General features: G+C 49.8%; 1 protein-coding gene across 5 annotated transcripts in view; it reads left to right on the forward strand.

The window, feature by feature from the left end:
- Positions 1-2,760: 2,760 nt before the first annotated feature.
- Positions 2,761-19,120, forward strand: part of PPIP5K1 (diphosphoinositol pentakisphosphate kinase 1) — a 42,663-nt gene continuing 26,303 nt past the window's right edge. For 3 of the 5 annotated variants that reach the window (XM_068143660.1, XM_068143661.1, XM_068143663.1), the window contains exons 1-18: positions 3,777-4,178; positions 4,445-4,619; positions 6,094-6,289; positions 6,373-6,463; positions 6,843-6,928; positions 7,157-7,311; positions 8,279-8,380; positions 8,655-8,816; positions 9,735-9,856; positions 10,257-10,358; positions 11,471-11,557; positions 11,967-12,042; positions 12,554-12,663; positions 13,605-13,690; positions 14,095-14,223; positions 17,062-17,183; positions 18,018-18,200; positions 18,531-18,672. In XM_068143660.1, the coding sequence (XP_067999761.1) occupies positions 4,473-4,619; positions 6,094-6,289; positions 6,373-6,463; positions 6,843-6,928; positions 7,157-7,311; positions 8,279-8,380; positions 8,655-8,816; positions 9,735-9,856; positions 10,257-10,358; positions 11,471-11,557; positions 11,967-12,042; positions 12,554-12,663; positions 13,605-13,690; positions 14,095-14,223; positions 17,062-17,183; positions 18,018-18,200; positions 18,531-18,672 (2,098 nt within the window). In that variant the 5' untranslated portion in view covers positions 3,777-4,178; positions 4,445-4,472. Of the gene's footprint in view, positions 2,845-3,775; positions 4,179-4,444; positions 4,620-6,093; positions 6,290-6,372; positions 6,464-6,842; positions 6,929-7,156; positions 7,312-8,278; positions 8,381-8,654; positions 8,817-9,734; positions 9,857-10,256; positions 10,359-11,470; positions 11,558-11,966; positions 12,043-12,553; positions 12,664-13,604; positions 13,691-14,094; positions 14,224-17,061; positions 17,184-18,017; positions 18,201-18,530; positions 18,673-19,120 lie in introns of those variants that run through there. The other 2 variants (XM_068143659.1, XM_068143664.1) reach the window with 2 other exon arrangements.

Below are 19,120 nucleotides of genomic sequence, written 5' to 3' on the forward strand. Positions count from 1 at the left end.
CAGCTGTGCGAAGCGGGCTCTGCCCCGGGAGAGCGGTTCTGGCAGCCCCTCGTGTGCGCTGCGGTCCGGCGTGAGCACGTCTGTGTCGGCACCGGTGCGCCCCTCGGCGCGGGTCCTGGGCTCTGCCCTGCCGGGCCCCGGTATCTGCCCCCAGAGCAGGGACCGCAATCCCGCCGGCCCCGGAATCCTTCGGGGGATTTGTTTTCGTGTAACCCCCGGCGAGTGAGGGCAGGGTAGGGGCAGCCGCTCGTCGTTAATAAATTTTATTTAACAGCCCCAGCCTCAGGTGCTGGGGATGAGAAGTTTCACACTTCACAATGTCATAAATCTCATTTGAAAGAATCTCGTTACAAACAATCTCCTAAGGCAAGAACCGTGACAGTTGCTGTGTGAGCACCAAAGCCCTTGCTCAGATGTAAAGGTTACCAGCCAAGGGGTTTTACCCAATTTACAGCTTTGTCTGCCAGGGGAGCTATTGCAGGAGGCAGGAGATGCTCCCAGCATTGGGATATTCAGCCAGAGCCCGGGGTGGTGATGGATTTGGAGGTACAGGTGTGGCTGGATGAGGCAGAGCTGTAAGCTTGGGAGCTCGGCTTCCGCATCCCGGCTGTGAACACAGTGAACTTGTGTGCTAACAGAGCGTGGAGAGCTTTCCCCAGCGCACCAGCTACAAACAGCTTTTAATTATTAACTCTGCAGTAGGTGTGCTTTTTCTTTTGAGGCAATTAGGTGTCTATGATAAGACTACAGCTTTCACCCCCTGGTTCTAAGTGTGTAATTAACCTTAATGCGAACAGCCCTCGTGACAGAGGAGCGCCTTGGGCGCAGGTCCTTCATTGGCCATGCGTGCAAAGGTGCTTCACTGATCAAGGCCTGAACCTTCAGGGTTGGGGTGTTTTGTTTCATTGGGCTGGTGGTTTGTGTTTAGTGCCCACAGCAGTTTGAGGTAATTCAACAAGGCAATGCCAGCACTGGTGTTTTAAACAGCCAGCTGTGTGTGTTTTTAGCAGTTACAGCATCTACAGTCCTGCAGATACCTGACCTGGCACCAGTCAGGCTGTGGGTCTTTGGGCTGATTTGTCCCTGTGGCCTGGTGCAGTGGTACCTGGCACCCTTGGACCTCCTTCCTAGTGCTCCTTGGGGTGCATTACCAGGTCTCCACTCCCAGAGCTGCCTCTTCCACTGCCTGTGGCTGCTGCCACCAGGAGGGTGATCTGGTTTGATTACTGCTGTCCTTGTCCTTCAGTCTTCTGCAGGGACAGCACTTTCAAATTGTGCATCTGCAGCTGTAACAGGCTTTGGTTGAAAATCAAAATGAGACAAAACCCCATATCCAAACCCACTGTTTTAGTAGTTAAAAAGTTAACACAAGACTTGACCACACTTTGTTCTCTGAAATTTTTGGTACTTTTGGTAGGTTTTGGTACTTTTGGTAGGTTTCTGTCCTCTGTGAGCAGCACCAGAGTGATTTGCTGAGGAACCAGAAAACATCTTACTGTCTCCTTTCTTGACACTAACATGAGGTAGTCTAGGGAGCTGAATTAGTCCTGGGACACTCAGAGGCAAGGTCTACATCTCAGTTTTAGGTTGTGTATCAGCAGCTTCTGATAGCTGTTGGGTGATTGTGGCAACCCTTGATTGTGGGACAAATCACAGCTGCCCTTCCTGGAAGAGAGTTCAAGAACGCCCTTATCTGTAGTGGCTGAGGGGCGCTTCCTCCTGCATCTGGCAAGTCTGGATATTTCATACTCAAAGGCAGAACAATCTCTTACCTTTTCTGTGTATATGCCAGAGCTCTAGTAAGGCTTTTGTCTGTCTTGGACAATACAGTCAGCAGCATTAACTCAGCACTTAGTATTCTTGCTGAGATTAGTAGAAGGTGAGACCTGTAGCACTCTCAGCAAGTGGGGACCAGTCTGAACGTATGACCTCTAGAAGCAGGTAGCTTGGGAGGCGATGAGAAGGGTACAGAACCATCAGCGTCATGTACTGTCAGCACCTCTCATAGCTCCCAGTTTGAAGGAAAAAAGGGTGCAATGATGGTGTGGGCTGAACCTTTCTGGTGCCATGTTTGAGAGAAGCTGCCACCCTCCTGGCGCATAAACTCTTTGATAGCCCAGCACTGATTGAGCGTGGTGGCAGACTGTGTTATTTTGCCTTTGATACCAGCAAAGAGCTCCACTTGCCTGTTTCCCTTAAGGGTCTGCCTGAGTTTTAGATGCCTTAGTTAAGCCTGTAGCTAAAAGTTCTGCTTCATCAAGAGCCTGTAGTCTCTCTTGGTGTAAATCCAGCCAGATAAAGGATCTACTTTCAAGAGAAACTTGACAAAGGTTTTGGTTATACCCTCTCCCGTTCTCCACACTAGAAACAGCCTGAGATCATGAGACTTTCCCTGTCAATACTGAAGAATGTCTGATGCATCGGTGGCTGTCAGCTCTGGAAATAGCTACAGCCAGGCAGGGGCTTTTTTCTGGGATAGGAGCAGGAATGTAGAGAACTCATTGCTTTCTTAGTTCATAGGGCAAAGGTTTTCCTGCAGCTTGATCTCTTTTATTCCAGGAGGGAGGGGAGAGTAAGGGATTGGAGAAAACAACCCTCCTCCTCTTCTTGCATGGTTTACCTCATTAAATCCTCAGCCATCCAGCTGACAGGATACTTGCTAAGGTCTTGTTCTGCTCTGGAGTGCTGAGACAGCAGGGCACAGGAACGAAAATGGTTCCTGAGTGTTTCAGGAATCCTGCTCCTGGTCTCCTGTGGAAATAGCCTAGGCTCTACAGAGCCCACAGTGAAATGCCTGTGTAACCTGGTCTCTGCCAGCACTGTTGCTCCTAGGGGGCACTGAGGGTGAGTGATGACTGTGACTCTCGCTGGTGGGGACACTGCTCTGTGCCCTGTGCCTCCAGGGTGGTGTGGGAGCAGGCAGTGTTGGGCTGGGGGCACTGACAGGGACCAGTGGGAGCTGGCATTTGAGTGCAGAAGATGGTCTTTGGTGTGGTGGGTGTGAAGTCCAGTATGGCTGTGCCACCTCTGGTTTCTGTGGGTTGGTGTTGGGTCTCCCAGAAGATCTGGCAGTGGAGATTACCTGGGGGTTTCTGTCGAGGCAGTGCCTGGCAATGCACCTGCAGGATCTTGTCTTTGAGCAATGTCACATCTTCTGTCCTCTCTAGGAGCATGCACAGCCTTCCTGTGGGGAGCCAGGCTTCGTTATTACCCTTACTTCCCAGGGGATTTCACAAGTGACTGGATTGCTCTGTGTGTTTGTTTCTTTTGCCCCCTCCCACGGTGCTCAAGTCTCCTGCCACTATTCCTGGCGAGGGACTCTTGCCTGCTGTGCAGCCATGCTGGCAGCAGGCTGGTTGCATCTGGGTGTGCTTGCTCTGCTCCAGAGTGCAGGCTGAGAGCTGTATGGTCTGCTACAGTGTGAGGAAAAGCATGCTCAAAAGAGGAGGAAGTACAGTAACTCAGCCTGGGGAACGCTGGCAATCATGTGCGAGCACGAGAAGCGGCAGTGGAGAGTGTCTCATCTGCGTTTTTAGGAAGTACTTAATAACCTGAGGTGTTCAAAGTGTCCTCTTCTCAAGGTTGCACTTACATGAGAGGAATTCTTATCACCACTTCATAGCTGGGCAGAGCATGGTAAAGGGCAACCCCTTGGCATTTATCTGGGTGCAGCTATGGTCAGAGGTGAACAGCTGTGTCCTTGGTGTGTGCAGGTCATGCGTGCTGTGTGCTCACATTGTCAGTCCTGCAGCTGATGGAGCTGCTATTGTAGGTATCACACTCCTGGTGTTTATACAGCATAGCTTCAACCCCAGTAATCAGCTTCTGTGGTCACACAGTGAGTCAGAGCCAGCCTGCAAACCCAGGAACCCTGTCCTGCAACCCAAACTGTTGCTGATGCTTCCTCTGTGCCTTCTTTTCCCTGCCAGTGTTTGTCACTTCTTCCCTTTTCCCCTTCCCACTATCTCTTGCTCCTCTCAGACTGATCTCTCTCTGTTACTGTAGGTCTGCTTGAGCTGAAAGGATGAAAATTGGCAATTGGAAAGTCCCTGTCACTCTCCTAACCTTCATCCTAACTTCTGGAGTCTCCGTTGATGTCATTGGGTGTACGAGTCTGCGAGGGCCTGCGACACTGTCCCTGTCCATGATTTAGACAGCAGCTTGGAGCATGCATCATTGTAAGGCTTCCATGATTTCAGCGCAAGTGGTGGCACTGTCCCTTTCCCAGCCAGTGCAGAGGGGCTAATTGCACACTGGAGCTGCCTATCTGAAATGATCCTGAATCCCAGATCCTCTTTCACCCTGAGGGTCTCTTTCAGCTCCTTCTTTCTGTGCTGGGCAGTAGGTCCCTGGGCTGACTCATGCCAGTCCCTGCCCTCACCAGCACTGCCTGCTCACCCTGCTTCTGACCTTCTCCATCCCTTTTTGCACGCTGTGATTCCAGAGCGGGATGGTTGGCCACCGGAGCTGCAATGTCGTCCCTGACGACCTCCACTGAGGGAGAGAACTCCATTCCCAGGTTTGTTGTTGGTTCCAGGGATGATGAGACAGACTTTCTGGGATCAAACATGAAGACAGACGAAACTGATTTCTTTGAAGATGATGAAGAGGAGGAGTCGGTAAGGAGATCCCGGTGGTCTGGGTTGGACCATCTGTGCAGAATTCCTGGTTCTCTGCCAGGGTTTGTGGGGTTGCTGCTGCAGCCACAGGCAGTCAGGACTTCAGGAGACGTGGCAGCAGGCTGTGTGGCACAGCCACGGGGAGGGCAGTGTCATTCCTGACAGGGTGATTGCATTGTCATGCTGCTGTGCTTGCTGCCTCCTGCTGCGGTCAGCCCTCACGACTCTGCTTTCTTTTTCAAGAACAGCAGTGGGTTTCTTTGTCCCAGCAATTTACCCTGACAGTCCTGTAAACCTTTCTGTTTCATCAGGGAAACTGGTGAGGAAAACTCTAGGAACTGTGAAAAGGGCAACAGTGTGTCTGCAGAAAGGGAGCATTTCTCCTTTTCTGTAATCTCCAGCAAGGGGATGCAGAAAGGTCTCCAGCTCTGACTGCTTTTGGCCTCTATTCAGTGTTATATTAAGGGTTAGGTTTGCTCTTCAACATGTGGGAGCTGGATGCTGCAGGGATGTTGCTCCTGGCACCCTGTACCACTGCAGTGGTTGTTTCCCTTCCCTCTATACCCTGAGTCTCCACTGCAAGAGGGTTATTGACCTAAGAGTACACATGGGCTTCCTTCAAACCCACACAGTTATGTGTACCTTGGTGCTTAGTGAGGAGCTATTTATCAGGTGTGGAAAGGGATTTGGAAACCCTTTCACTTCTAGAAGCTCTTGTTGCTGTGGAATCCTGGCTTTGCTAAACTGCTAAAGTCTCAGCTTGCAGTTTGAAGCCACAGTAGTTTGTGATGGGTAACTCACAGTCCTCAGGTGGTATTCATTTAATCTTGCTTGGGCCAGAATTAATCTGTCAGGAAAACGATCAGTCTGGGGTTTCTAGACAGTGGCAGAAACTCCACCACAGAACTTAGCCAATGCTTAGTGAATGCAGATCTTCTCTCTTGAGTTACTCAGCTTCATCCCACTGGCTCTTGTACCTTTGTCAGATATATGGAAGGGCACTGGGCACTGTTTCTCTTCTACTCACAGTTACTTGCTGTTGTAATCTCCCCTTCATTTTCTCTCAGATAAGACAGACTGAGTTCCCTACAAAACATTCACAGCTCTTCTCTGAGTCTGCCTAAGTCCACCAACTGTCTTGGTGGGTTACAGGCCAGAGGATGTGATGTGGCATTCCAGTCCCTGCTGCTTGTTCAGGTGCCAGACACTTATTTCTAACCATAGCATTAGTGCCCAGTATAAGAAGGAAACACCCTACCACCTGGCAAAGACGTGGTAGGTCTGGGCTGCTCCTTGTGATGTCCCTCAGGGACTGTAGTGGGAGCTGGGAGTGTGTGTGGGTTTGAGTCTTAAGAACTGAGTGCTTGGCTGGAGGAAAATCCCTCATTTGTCCTGCACTGCATTTCTACTCTGTTACAGCTTAAATTCAGTACTAGGCTGACCATGTACTAGGCTGATTTCTGTCTTTTCTTAGCCACCTGAAAGGCAGATTGTGGTTGGAATCTGTGCCATGACCAAAAAGTCCAAGTCAAAGCCCATGACACAGATTCTGGAGCGCCTGTGCAAGTTTGAGTACATCACTGTGGTGATCATGGGGGAAGATGTGATCCTGAACGAACCAGTGGAGAACTGGCCCTCTTGTGACTGCCTGATATCCTTCCACTCCAAAGGTAAAGAGCCTGTGGCTGGCCTTAGCCTACTTAACATCTTGACTTGAGATCTTCCACTCATTCTTCCCCTCACCCCATTTCAGGGTTCCCTCTGGACAAAGCTGTTGCTTATGCCAAGCTGTGCAAGCCATTCCTGATCAATGACCTTGACATGCAGTATTATATCCAGGACAGGTAGGTGTCTGTCATCCACCTTTGTCTGCTTCCTCTTCTCAGCATGCCAGGTAAACTTTGCCTTCCTGGCCACAAGCAAATGAGTGAGATGGGGAGGAAGGGGCCTTTAGGAGTGGCTTTAGGGCTTCTTTCTCCAAAACATGGAGAGGAATATCTATTCCTCTGAGACTTGGCATGTTTAATTTTCCAGTACAAATGTCTTGTTAGGAATGGCCAGATGAAGTAAGAAGTGGAAGAGCTCTCATAGAATGAGACTACCATGATCAAGACAAGAAGACTTTTATGTGTTCATCTGAGTTTGTTCTTCATTGGTGGGAGTGAAGCCTTTCTCTTGGCATGTGCTGGGGACCTTCTAGACTCTTCTGTTTGTTCTCTCCAGGCGTGAAGTGTATCGAATCCTTCAAGAAGAGGGAATAGACTTGCCTCGCTATGCTGTGCTCAATCGAGACCCTGACAGACCAGAAGGTCAGTGTCCAGGCTCTGCTGAGAGCCATTTTCACATGCTGTGCTGTGTAAAATACTCAGCAGAGAGCAGCTGCTCATAATCAGCTTGGAGAGGCCTGGCTTATGAGTCTGTGGCTTTTTGCAAACTAGGATCTCAACAGCAAGATCTGGCTGATGGGCCAGGGCTGAAGGACTTCAGCTCTGCTGTCCACCCTTTCCTAACATGCTGCTGCTGTTCTTTGTCTTCAGAGTGCAACTTAGTGGAAGGAGAGGACCACGTGGAGGTAAATGGAGCTGTTTTCCCAAAGCCATTTGTGGAGAAGCCAGTCAGTGCTGAAGACCATAATGTGTATATCTACTACCCAACGTCAGCAGGTGGGGGCAGCCAGCGCCTCTTCCGAAAGGTAAGGGGCTCCAGTTCTGGTGTTGGAACCAACAGATCTGTGGCTTCAGGAGGGAGCCTGAAGGAAGAGATTAGGAAGGTTTTGTGTTGGGGAAATCGAGATCTTCTTAGAGCTTGCAGTTCAACCCATCTAACTGGGAGTTGCAGAAGGACAGATTTTAGTAGTACTGCCTTTGCCTTCCTCGACTCTATCTGGCCTGTGTGCTGCCTAGCAGCCATGGAGAACTCTGCCCCTTACCAAACTTCTGTTTTTTTCCAGATCACTTTCTCAATTTATCAAGGTGATTTAAAAAAACCCAAAACCCTCGTGTTTCTGTCCTCTGACATGATTGTTGCCCTTCTCAGATGAGTGTAGCCTGCAGATGTGATGAGTGCAGTATTTATCCCCAGATTCCACAGAGCAACTGCCCTTACTCACGTCCTCTGCTTTGCCTGCAAACAGCTAGTAGTTGGGCAGTATTTTTTCCAGTTGCACATCTGCCATTAATAATCTTAAATGATTGTTTCCTTAGTTAACAGGCAGGCAGGTCACTGGAGGTTGTATCCAAAGCCTTGCTAAAAATGAAAACGACTTCATCCTCTGTACATAGCATCAGTCAGCTGTCCTAGAAGGAACTTAATTGGTCTGATTATCCCCTGCCATCATTTATTATCATTTGCTTATTAGCTAGGCTCTTTACTTTCTAGGTTTTATCCCCTGTTTTTTGTTCCATGTCCTTGTAGTGACTGGAGTCAGTCTAATGGTCTGTAATAACTTTTCTCCTCTTCAAAGCCTGGAAAAGGATGTACCTACTGTCTGTGGTTGTGGGCCACTTTTGTCCTCCATAAAGAAGAGTGCTGTAATAGCTGGGGGTTCTGGGAGGTGTTCCCCTAATTCTCTGCATGTGAGATGAAGCAGGCCTTTTGCTCTTCCTTCTGAGGAGAGAAGCCTGGTGCTCCTTCCTGAGATGTTTATTTTGTACCTCCAGATTGGCAGCCGGAGCAGCGTGTACTCCCCAGAGAGCAGCGTGAGGAAGACTGGCTCCTACATCTATGAGGAGTTTATGCCTACAGATGGCACTGATGTGAAGGTAAGGAGAAGCCTGGAACAGCTCTTCCCTTCTTCAGGCCTGGGGCAGCTGAAAGGTGGGCAGTCCTGCTCAGTCTTACATAGATTCTGTAGTGTCTAAGCTGTGAGGTGCTGGCTCTGTGGCCTGGATCCCAAAGCGGGAAGTGGGTGTTCTGTAGGTTGTAACAGGAGGAATGCTTGAGGCTTTCTAATCTTTTCTCTGTGTCTGTAGTGAAAACACCTTCTGGAAGCTGAAGCTCATTGAGGTGCTGATGTGGTGTGGAACTCTTTCTCAGGTGTACACTGTGGGGCCAGACTATGCCCATGCGGAGGCTCGCAAGTCGCCGGCGCTGGATGGGAAGGTGGAACGGGACAGCGAGGGGAAGGAGATCCGCTACCCGGTCATGCTGACCGCCATGGAGAAGCTGGTTGCCCGGAAAGTCTGTGTAGCCTTTAAGGTCTGTGTTCTCTGTCCAGTGCAAGCAGAGCACTCCACTAATAGCTGACTCGAGTCTCTGTTAACAGCTTCAGTTCTGTCTCTGGGGCAGTGTCTCCCACCCCTGATACCAGTTACATCTCTGGTGGCTGGGTGCAGCTGGTCCTGCTGGTCAGCAGTGATTGGGAAGGCAGGAGGGCCTACAGCAAACGTCCTCTGTGCTGGCAGGTGGCTGATGTCCAGCATACATCTAAGCATTTGATAGCAGATTTGGATCATACTGTATCCACTTGGCCTGCACTCATCCTGCCTTTGCCATTTCCTGGCTGTTTGTGTGGAAACTTCCTCATCTTCTGGTTCTGGGGTTTGAGCTTTTGTTTGTTTTTGATCTGGCTTCGGTGCACATTTGTCTTCTCTTTTACAGGTCAATAGAGTGAGTGTATGTATAGTTTAATTGCATGACATGTTCAGCACTTGGCTACTTGTTCCTGCCCCTGCTGCAGTCTGCAGTCCATGCAGTTGTGCTGGCAGAGCTGTGGCCTTGCTCTGCCTTATGGCCTTTTCCACACAGTGATAGATGTTTCTGCCTGTACCACTGTCTGTGCTTGTCAGCCTCATTCAGAAGGGTTGGTTTTAGAGGCAAGAGCGGGAGAGCCAGGAACTGTTCTGTCTCAAGCCTATGGTACTCTGGGAAGTAGGGGGGTGGGTTAATCTGAGGGCCTTTGATCCAGCTGAGAGGGTGTAAAGGTTTCTGTTACTGCTGGCTGGTGGCTGCATTTTCACACTTGTCCAGGGCTCATGGGGAAGGCATGGAGAACAGCTGCAGCGCTGGTGGAGCCGTGCTGGGCAGTGTGTGCCCTGCTTGGCCAGGCAGCTGCTGGCCCTTGCTGCATTCCCATCACAGCCTGCCCAGTCCTGTCTCCTCTGCTTTCTCATGCAGCAAACCGTGTGTGGCTTCGACCTGCTGCGGGCAAACGGCCACTCGTTCGTCTGCGATGTCAACGGCTTCAGCTTTGTGAAGAATTCTATGAAGTATTATGATGACTGTGCCAAAATCCTTGGGTATGTAAAATCGAGCGAGATAATTCATAGTAGAGTAAAATGAATGTGGAGCCCTGATCAGTGTGGCAGCGAAGCCTGCAGGTGGGCCACATGGGGACATTTGTTCATCAGGTGAAAGCTCAGCTCTGGGAGGAACAGGTTAATTATTTCTAGCCTCTGGAGCTCCTGCCTGCAGCTGGATGTATCTTAGAAGGTGCTAAGCCTAACTGAAGTATTGGTGATGTGAGGAAAACTGCTGTCCCTTTGGAATGCTGTAACTAGCCCATGGTGTGGTAGATGTCTCAGTGAGGAAGGTGAGGAGAGGTTCTGTCTTCAGATCTTGGAGCTGGACCACTAAGGAAGAGTTGGAGCTCCAAGAGAATGGAATTTCTTAGGAGTTTTGTATTCTGATTTCTTCCAGAAATATAATCATGCGGGAACTGGCTCCCCAGTTTCATATTCCCTGGTCCATCCCAACAGAGGCAGAAGACATTCCCATTGTCCCCACAACTTCAGGAACTATGTGAGTACCTGCCATCTTCTCAAAAGGTTACTGGTGATAGCTACATGAGGGACAAAGTGCAAACCCTGTCTGAGGGACAGACATCACCCAACAGAATGGTGTTCTCCATCAGTGCTCCAGCTGCTGTGTTGGCTGCAAGCCTGAAAGTCCTGTGAAAAGGCTTAGCCCTGCACAGGAAAGGGGTGGTAGGTGGAAAATGAGTCATAGGATGGGTGAATGCAGATGAGCAGTCATGGAGGGAATGACAGGAACTGCTCACACGACTTTCAGGAGACCCAGATTCTTGATCAGCACAGGACACAGGTTAGTACATGGCTGTCACTGGCTCACTGCTCAGGATGCTGCTTACTCCTCAGTGACCCTCAGCACACCTTGTATGAAGTGAACAGAGCAGGTGCTTTTAGATGGACAGGATTGTGTTCATCCTTTCTTTACTGCATGGTCATTTGGAAAAGGTTGGCAAACACAAACACTGCACAGCCCACAGGACTGCTGGCTTCAGTGACACTCTGTGACAGAGACTGATGGAACCAGCTCCCCTTGCTCTGAGATACTATAAGAAACAGTTGGAGTGTCTGAAAAAGCAAACTCCTGCAGCCCTTCTATAACCAGCCAGCCTAATACTGGTTCCTGCAAGTGGCTGGTTGCTGTGGGATCTTTCTACAGCTCCAACTGGTTGCTGAAGGACACTACTCCAGCTGCAGAAGCGTTCTTCTGAACCAAGCTGTTTTTCCCTGGGTCTTTCTAAGCAGTCTTATGAGCATTACACAAGCTGAGCCTGAAAACTGGCTTGGCACAATTCAGAATGCTCTTTCTGCCAATACTGTAACATCCAAGCTGGTCCTTTCTGCTGCAGATTGTGATTCTGCTTGTCACATTGTGGTACTGTGGTCCTCTCCCTTGATGCGAAACCAGATGACCTGGTGGTGCTTGCTGTATTCTGCTTCTGCAGCCTTTGACCTGTGCCTGGTTTAGTCTGGGAGAAGTTTTGCCACTGGGGAGGAAAGCAGCTGTCAAAAAGATGGAGCTGAAAGAACAAGGAGAAGCTACTTCCCGGTGGCAACTCGGGAGTGTAGGGGCACATTTGTCAGGTGTCTCCTGTGTTTCCCCAGGATGGAGCTCCGTTGTGTGATTGCAGTCATTCGGCACGGAGATCGCACCCCAAAGCAGAAGATGAAGATGGAAGTGAAGCACCCACGGTAAGATGCTGTGCTGGTGGGAAGTGAGGAGACTCATTCTCTGATCTGGGGAGGAGCAGAAGGGCTGAGTGCATGGCAGACAGTACTTTTTCCTGGTTTGGTTTGAGCAAATGCTGTCTACCCAGGTGAGGGGGGCCCCTTTCCCCATCCTGGAGATCCTGACGCCTTCACTGGAATAAAGAGTGAAGGTCTGCTGGCTGCCCCACTCTGTGGGAAGCTAGTGGCTGCTTCCTTTTTGTACCTGTGGCTGAAAAACTTGTGTTTTTTGGAATCTCTGAAGCACAGGAAGGAGCCAGTGGGCCTGCTGGTTCTCCCTGAAGAATGGAGTGTGAATGCATATGTAGGGATGACAGTCCTTGTAGTACTGAAACAGCAGAAAGTGAATCGAAGTTCTTTGTTGTCTGTTCAGGTTCTTTGAGTTATTTGAGAAATATGATGGCTACAAGACAGGGAAGTTGAAGCTGAAGAGACCAGAGCAGCTACAGGTGAGTGGAGGCCTATCTGCAGTTACTGTGTGGGACATGGAGGTGGTACAGATCCCAGTGCCAGGCAGTTCTTTGGGAGGATGGAAGCACTCCTAAAGGGCAACAGTCTGTGGCACAAGCTCTCCCTTTCTCATTCCCCACCCCGTGCACACCCAGATGGGTGACAGCTTCACAGTGGAATGGGAACTGTTCTTGGCTGATGTGCAGACTGTAAGATAGGGATTACCTGATGCAACTTCCCCATCTGTGGTGGGTGCCTCTGGTGAAAGATGGGTCTGGGCTGGGGAGTGGGGCAGCTGGAGACACCTGCTTGGTTTTGAACATGGCTGGACTGCAGGGTGGGGATGAAGCAAACTGCAGTGTGAGAGTTTGTCCTGCCTGGGCTGTGTCTTGTGAAATTACATGCCACAGATGAGTATTTATGTGAACCTGATGCTGAGTGAAGCCATCTGGAGGCCTTGCAAGAGTACAGTGAATTTGTGAATGCCTCAGGCTGCCTGCTTTCCAACAGGAAGTGCTGGACATTGCACGGCAGCTTGTGGTGGACCTGGGAACTCAGAGCGACTGTGAGATTGAGGAGAGGAAATCCAAACTGGAGCAGCTGAAGAGCGTCTTGGAGATGTAAGGGCTCGTATCTGGGGGCACCATGGGTTTGCCTGGGAGCTGCAGGTCAGCATGTGATGGAGAAACGAGCTGTGCTGCTGATGTCTTGACCAGTGGGCTCTGCAGAGGGCAGGCTCTGCTCTGTCTCCTGTTGGCAGCTGTACATGAGAGGTGCCACACTCTTAGTGTTTTCTCCTTGGCACCAGAGCCAGTGCTGGTTGTTTTTCCAAGGGGCTCTGCTTTTGGGCTAAACAACTTGAGAGGAGGCTGAGCTTCTTTTGCTGCAGGAGAGAACTGGAGTGCTGTAGGCACCACACGGATATGAAGCTGAGGGATAAATTTGGAACAAATGTGGTTTTAAATAAGGTTGTTCTGGTGCCAGAAGCTTAACGAGAAGGAGCTTGGAAAACATGAAAAGATGTTTGTGCCCTCTTGGGTTTTGCACAGCCAAAATAAAAGACAACATGGTGGTGTTGGCATCTTAGAAACACAAGGTTTCTCTGAGCTCCAGCTTGCTCTGGCATGCACAGGCAGTGCCCATCCCAGCCATGTCTGTGGAGCACAGCAGGTGTGGTTCCTTCCCCTGCTCTTTCTGCTCATTAGAGAAGTGGTTTTCCTCAGAGCTCCTGGCAGACTGGGTTTTCCTATGATCTCATTAATTCCCTTGTTGAAGATGTAGCTAGACATTAACTGCTGATTAAAGCTCTGGGGTGGGTATGAGGGCATGACGTGCTGCCCACTGAGGGGAGGCAAAGGAGTGGATCTGTGGCTTTCCCTTGGGGGATTCGTGTGGTTGGGGTTGTGTGCTGGGTCACAGGAAGTGGCAAAAATGTTGGTGGCAACAGATGTTGCAGCAGGAAGTCCCTTGCCCATGCTGTGGTTTTGCTGTGAGCTGCTTGGGGTCCTCTGGGCACAGGGTGAGCAGAGCTGATTTTTTTCCTGCCCTCTCCCTGTGACAGGTATGGCCATTTTTCTGGCATTAACCGTAAGGTCCAGCTGACCTACCTGCCTCATGGACATCCCAAAGCTGCAAGTGAAGATGAAGGTAAAGAAAGCTGGTGTTGCTGCCATGACCTTTAAGTCTGGTGTTCAGGAGTGCATGCAGCTATCCTGCCTAGATATAAGCCTCTGGACACACAAGTAGAATGAGTAACTCATGTCTTATCTTTGCTCACATCACGTGGAGGGTTGGAGTGGTGTGTCTGTGGTGTACCACTGTAGCCCAGATAGTGCCACAGGGCTTCTGCTTCCAATTTCATGAATGCCATCTTTCAGAAAGTAGTGGCTCTTAATCTCCTACTTGTTGGTTTGGCTCCTGGGGATTTTGGGTCAGCTTTGTGTTGAGAATGCTCTGCAAGGTGCTGATGACAACCTCTTCTTCCTCCCTTCCTCTCCCCCTGCAAGCTCAGCTTTGAGATCTGATGTAGTGAGTACCTGTTTGTCTCCTAGAAGCTCGCAGAGAGCCTTCCCCATCCCTTCTCCTGGTGCTTAAGTGGGGTGGAGAGCTGACACCAGCAGGAAGAGTCCAGGCAGAAGAGCTGGGGCGAGCCTTTCGCTGCATGTACCCTGGGGGCCAAGGTAAGATGTGCCCATGGTTCTCCAGTCCTGTCTTGTGGCTGTGCCAGGCTGCCCAGCCCAGTGGAGGAATGCCCAGACAGCTGTGGGCTGTCTGCAGCTTGGGTGACTCAGATCATTACTGGGTTTGTTCTTCTGAAAGGATAAATAACTGAAGTGGGTTTTGCACCCAAAGATCCCTGAGCTGGCTGCTGCAGTGGTTACCCTCAGTGTGTCCTGGAGCACAGAAGCATTCTTCCAGCTGCATGCCAGCACTCCAAGCAGAGAATCCATTCTAATAAGATAGATTCTGATGTGGCAAATACAGTTCAAAATCAAGGTATGATTGACAAGGAGTGTAGGTGAGATGTAGAGAGCAGAGAGAATCTGTCTTGCAACACAGATAACTCCGCCTTGACACAGGAGAAGAGGGAGGTAACTTCTCCATGTGCTCTCCCCCATAGTTCTGTGACTCCAAACAGCATTTGGTGCCCACAAGAACCCAAAATGGGACAAAAAAGGCTGAGGTTGCCTTTTCCACCCAAGTAAGAGTCAGTAAAAACACACTGCTGCTGTACTGGTCTGATGAGACCAGTGTTGGATACTGCTTATCTTTGACTTGTATGGCTACTCAATTGCATTTAATTAATTACATTTCAAATTAGTTAAGCTAATTTAAATTGAATTGGAGAAGATTTCCTTCTGGAGTAAAGAAGTGTTACCCTTGGTGGGAGAGGATTGAATCAGGGGATACCTAAGAAGTCTATGAGCTGAGAGATGCACCCTTGAGGGGAACAGCTAATCCTGGAAACCACTTCTGGTCACCTGAAGGACAGGAAAGTGACAGGAAAGTTGGTGTGGATTCACAAATGAAAGTCATACTTAACCAACCTGATAACTTTGTACAGTGAAGTAAATAGCTTGTTTAGAAAGTGGGAGAAGAGTGGCTATGGCCTACTTTTGACCTCAGTAAGGTTTTTGACACTGCTTCTGGTACCATCCTCATAGCTGGTGAAGGAAGGGCTGAAGGAGCAGCCAGTGAGGTGAATTCAAAGCAGCTGGTGATCAGTTTGGTCAGAGGGCAGGAGGCAGCAGTGTATCCCAGGGTTAAAAACTGGGTCAGATCCTCTTGGATGTCTTCATTAATGGTCTGGATGATGGGGCAGAGTGTACCCTTGGCAAGTTTGTAGATGACACAAAACTGGGAGGAGTGGCTGGTAGGCCAGAGGGTTGTGCTGCCATCCAGAGGGACTGAGACAGGCTGGAGAAACAGGCTGGCAGGAGCTTCATGATTTTCAACAAGGGGAAGTGCAAAGTGATGCTGCTAGAGAGGAACAGCCCCCTGCACCAATAGATGCTGGGGGCCACCCAGCTGGAAAGCAGCTTTGCAGGAAAGGACCTGAGGATCCTGCTGGGCACCAAGTTGAACATGAGCCAGCCATGGGCCCTTGCCACAAAGAAGGCAAATGGTATCCTGGGCTGCATTAGGAGTGTTGCCAGCAGGCTGAGGGGGGTGAGGTCAGATCCTTGTGATCTCAGGAGCATGTTTTTAGCAAGCATGATAATGAACCTTACCAAAGGTGAGAAAACTGGGAGCACATGGTGTTGGTTACTGCGGGGTGCCAAGTAGAGCCAGACTGCCAATCCTCAGGGAGGAGAAGCAGTAGGGGGCAGAGGATCTTCATGACAAGGTTTGTATGTCATTCCTGAAGATGGGAACAGTGACTTAGAACTTCCTGGTGGTGTTGTGTATCTCTGGAGCCCAGAGCCAAGAGAATCAGTCACTCACTTGGACATGAGATTGCAGAGATCAGAAGACAGGGTGCAGGAGAAGGAATTCCAGTGGAAGTACAGGGAGTAGACTGGAGCATAGGGAGCCAGAACCTGAGAGAAGAGACCTGTCAGCAGAGGTTTGGTGATGTGGAGTGCAGTGACCAGCAGGCTGAGCCCTTTTTCTTAGCTGACTGTTCTATGTCTGAGTGGTTGCCCTCTTGCTCACAGCAGAACTTGGTCTGCTGCCCATGGTCGTTCATGGAGAGGGAGAGGCTTTACCTTGCAGGGCAGTGCAGTGTCCTGGGTAGCAGCAGGTACGTGGCAGCCTTGTCCAGTGCACAGCTGGCTTCTGGTTGGTGTCTGCCCTCCTCTAGCAGGTTGTTTCTCTGAGTTCTCAGCTGAGAGCTGGGAGCAGTTTTCCCATCTCCTCATGGACTCCTCTCACCCATGTGACTGGGTACTGTGCAAAACCATCATGGGATTCCAGGCAGCAGCATCTTAGTCACCACTGCACTGTCTGTGGAGGGTCAGACTTAAGAGCTGCTCGAGTTGCTGTCTCCCATTACTGCTGTGACTCTTGTAGGTGACTCAGCCACCATAAATAAGGCAGCATTTTGTGCCGTGAGGTGATCGTAGCTCCTGAGTGTGTGCTTTGCATTCCCCCCCTGCTGAGCCGTAGCTCCTGCTCTTTTGGTGACAGCAGCTGCTGCTCTCCTGCAGGGAATGAGCAGCAGGAGGCAGGGTTTTCTGCACACAGTTACTCTGCACAGAAGTATTCAGGCTCAGAGAACCATTATGGGCTGCTCAGAGAGCCATAACGGGCTGTTCAGAGAGGATTGCTGCAGGATTTGGGCAGCATCAGACTTGACAGCGGAATGCTCACGTTTTTCCCCCCTCAGAATGAGGTTTCCCCAGTTAAGCAAAGGCCGAATCAGATTTCTGGTCATCATGTCTATTTCAGAGCAGCCTGAACGCTGGCTATGGAAGTGATGAATTCTCTCCATAACTTTGTTACTGCAGCAAGCTTGCTGTCAAAGCAGCCTGCTCAGACGCTGTTTCTGCAGAATACTGATTTTGTTCTCTGTCCAGGTGATTATGCTGGCTTCCCTGGCTGTGGCTTGCTCAGGCTGCACAGCACCTACCGCCACGATCTCAAGATCTACGCCTCGGATGAGGGACGAGTTCAGATGACAGCAGCAGCTTTTGCAAAGGTCCTCCTTCTCTTTTGGACATCTGCAAGTTTTAGTGCATTAGCTTAAAATATGCCAGTTGTAAAGGAAAACCCCTAGTAATGAGGAAGGACCTGTCCTAGGAGCTTCCCTAAGTCTCTTGGGAAGATGGTGGTACATGATGCTAATAGCAAGTGTGGGGGGTGGTCCTGGAAGCCCAGTGTAGCTGCAGATGGGTGTTTTCTTTAGCAAGTGGGGGGGGGGTGGTCCTGGAAGCCCAGTGTAGCTGCAGATGGGTGTTTTCTTTAGCATCCTGTCCTGGTTGGGGCTCTGACTGGAGAAGGAGTTATTTATGGAGTATTGCTGGTACTCAGTGTTAAAGCACATCAAACCTGTTGCTGAGTATTAATTGCCTACAGAATGAGTGTTTCTTGGATGACTGCCCAGCCAGAGGGGTTATTCCTTGACTTCTGGATTTAAAAGGGGAGTGAAATGTTTTTGGTGCAGTGTGGGGTGGGGGCTGGGGAGAAGACAGCTTCATCTGCAGTTTAATCTTGAGCCAAGGGCAATCCTGTGGTGAACTTAGCTGTTCTTCAGAGCCTCTGCTGTCTCAACATTTTTTAGCAAACTGAGTTGGCTGCTCAACAACTGCCTAGACTGGTCTGGGGCTGCTGCAGGCTGAACTGGCCTTTTGCCTCCAATAGCTCCAGAGGCATGTCAGGGTCACTGGTGGCTGGAGGTGCTGTGGCTCTATAACTGCCCTTCAAGGACAGCTGTGATTTTGCTCCAGATGGCTGAAGGCTGGCCATGAAACTGCCAGAAAAGTGTGTTGGCTTGGGTTGCACATAGCTGAAGTCTTGTCCTGTGTTGCTTTAGGGTCTGCTGGCTCTGGAAGGAGAGCTGACCCCCATCCTGGTGCAAATGGTGAAAAGTGCCAACATGAATGGTCTCCTGGACAGCGACAGCGATTCCCTTAGCAGCTGCCAGCACAAAGTGAAGGCACGACTGCATGAGATCATGCAGAAGGATGCTGAGTTCTCTGAAGAGGATTATGAAAAGGTAAGACTCCATTACCATTAAGGAATATATTTATCACCCCAAGGAACTGCTTAAGGCTTCTGTGAAGCTCTTCTGCTCAAGCACAGAAGCAAAATGAGGTAAGAGTGGGTATGGCAGGTGGAGGGAGATCTGACCTGGTTCGGACTTTGATCCTGAGGAAGTTTTTAAAACAAGCCTAACTACCCTTAGGAACAGGCCAGCTTGTTAAGCCTAGCTGGGAGTACAGCTTCTGTACCTGATCAGATAGCAGGACAGCTGCAAAAGGAAGACATCTTGTGCTCCCAGTTTGTAAAGGTACTAACTAATCTATACTGGTGTGTCTTCTCTCAGCTAGCACCTACAGGCAGTGCTTCTCTGCTGAACTCCATGACTTTTATCCAGAATCCAGTGGAGGTCTGTAACCAGGTGTTCACTCTGATTGAGAATCTCACCTCCCAGATAAAAAAACGTCTGGAAGACCCCAAATCTGCAGGTGAGTGAGAACTGGGAAAGGTCTGGAGCAGATTCATTTATTGTTGCATCTTCAGAGCCCCTGAACACCAATGGTTTACATTCATCCATAGCAAAGAAATTCTGAAGTGAAATTCTGTATCTGCTATTGATGTAGAAGGCTTCTTTCCCACTTCCCACTACTGTTAGAGAGAGCTTCAGCACGAAGGAAATGCTGTGTGCATCTTGGGTTTAGAGTGAAGTGCAGTGCAGCCTGGAGGGCTGTGCCTGGTTTTCCCAAGGGTTTGCTGAAGGGAAGCTCAAGGCTATGAACAGCAAGTTTCTCAGTTTTGATTTGCTCCTCTTTAAAAACTTTCCTAATAACAGTGCAGAGGTTTTAAAAAGGAATCTGTGGGACACTTCACACAGTTTATAGCAGACATAAGCCAACAGGCAAGCAGTTTTACTTTTCTCAAGTATTTTGGAAGTAG

This window comes from Melanerpes formicivorus, unplaced genomic scaffold, assembly GCF_026170545.1.
Source record: "Melanerpes formicivorus ecotype bairdi unplaced genomic scaffold, bMelFor1.0.p_v2 SCAF_10, whole genome shotgun sequence".
NCBI classification, from domain to species: Eukaryota; Metazoa; Chordata; class Aves; order Piciformes; family Picidae; genus Melanerpes; species Melanerpes formicivorus.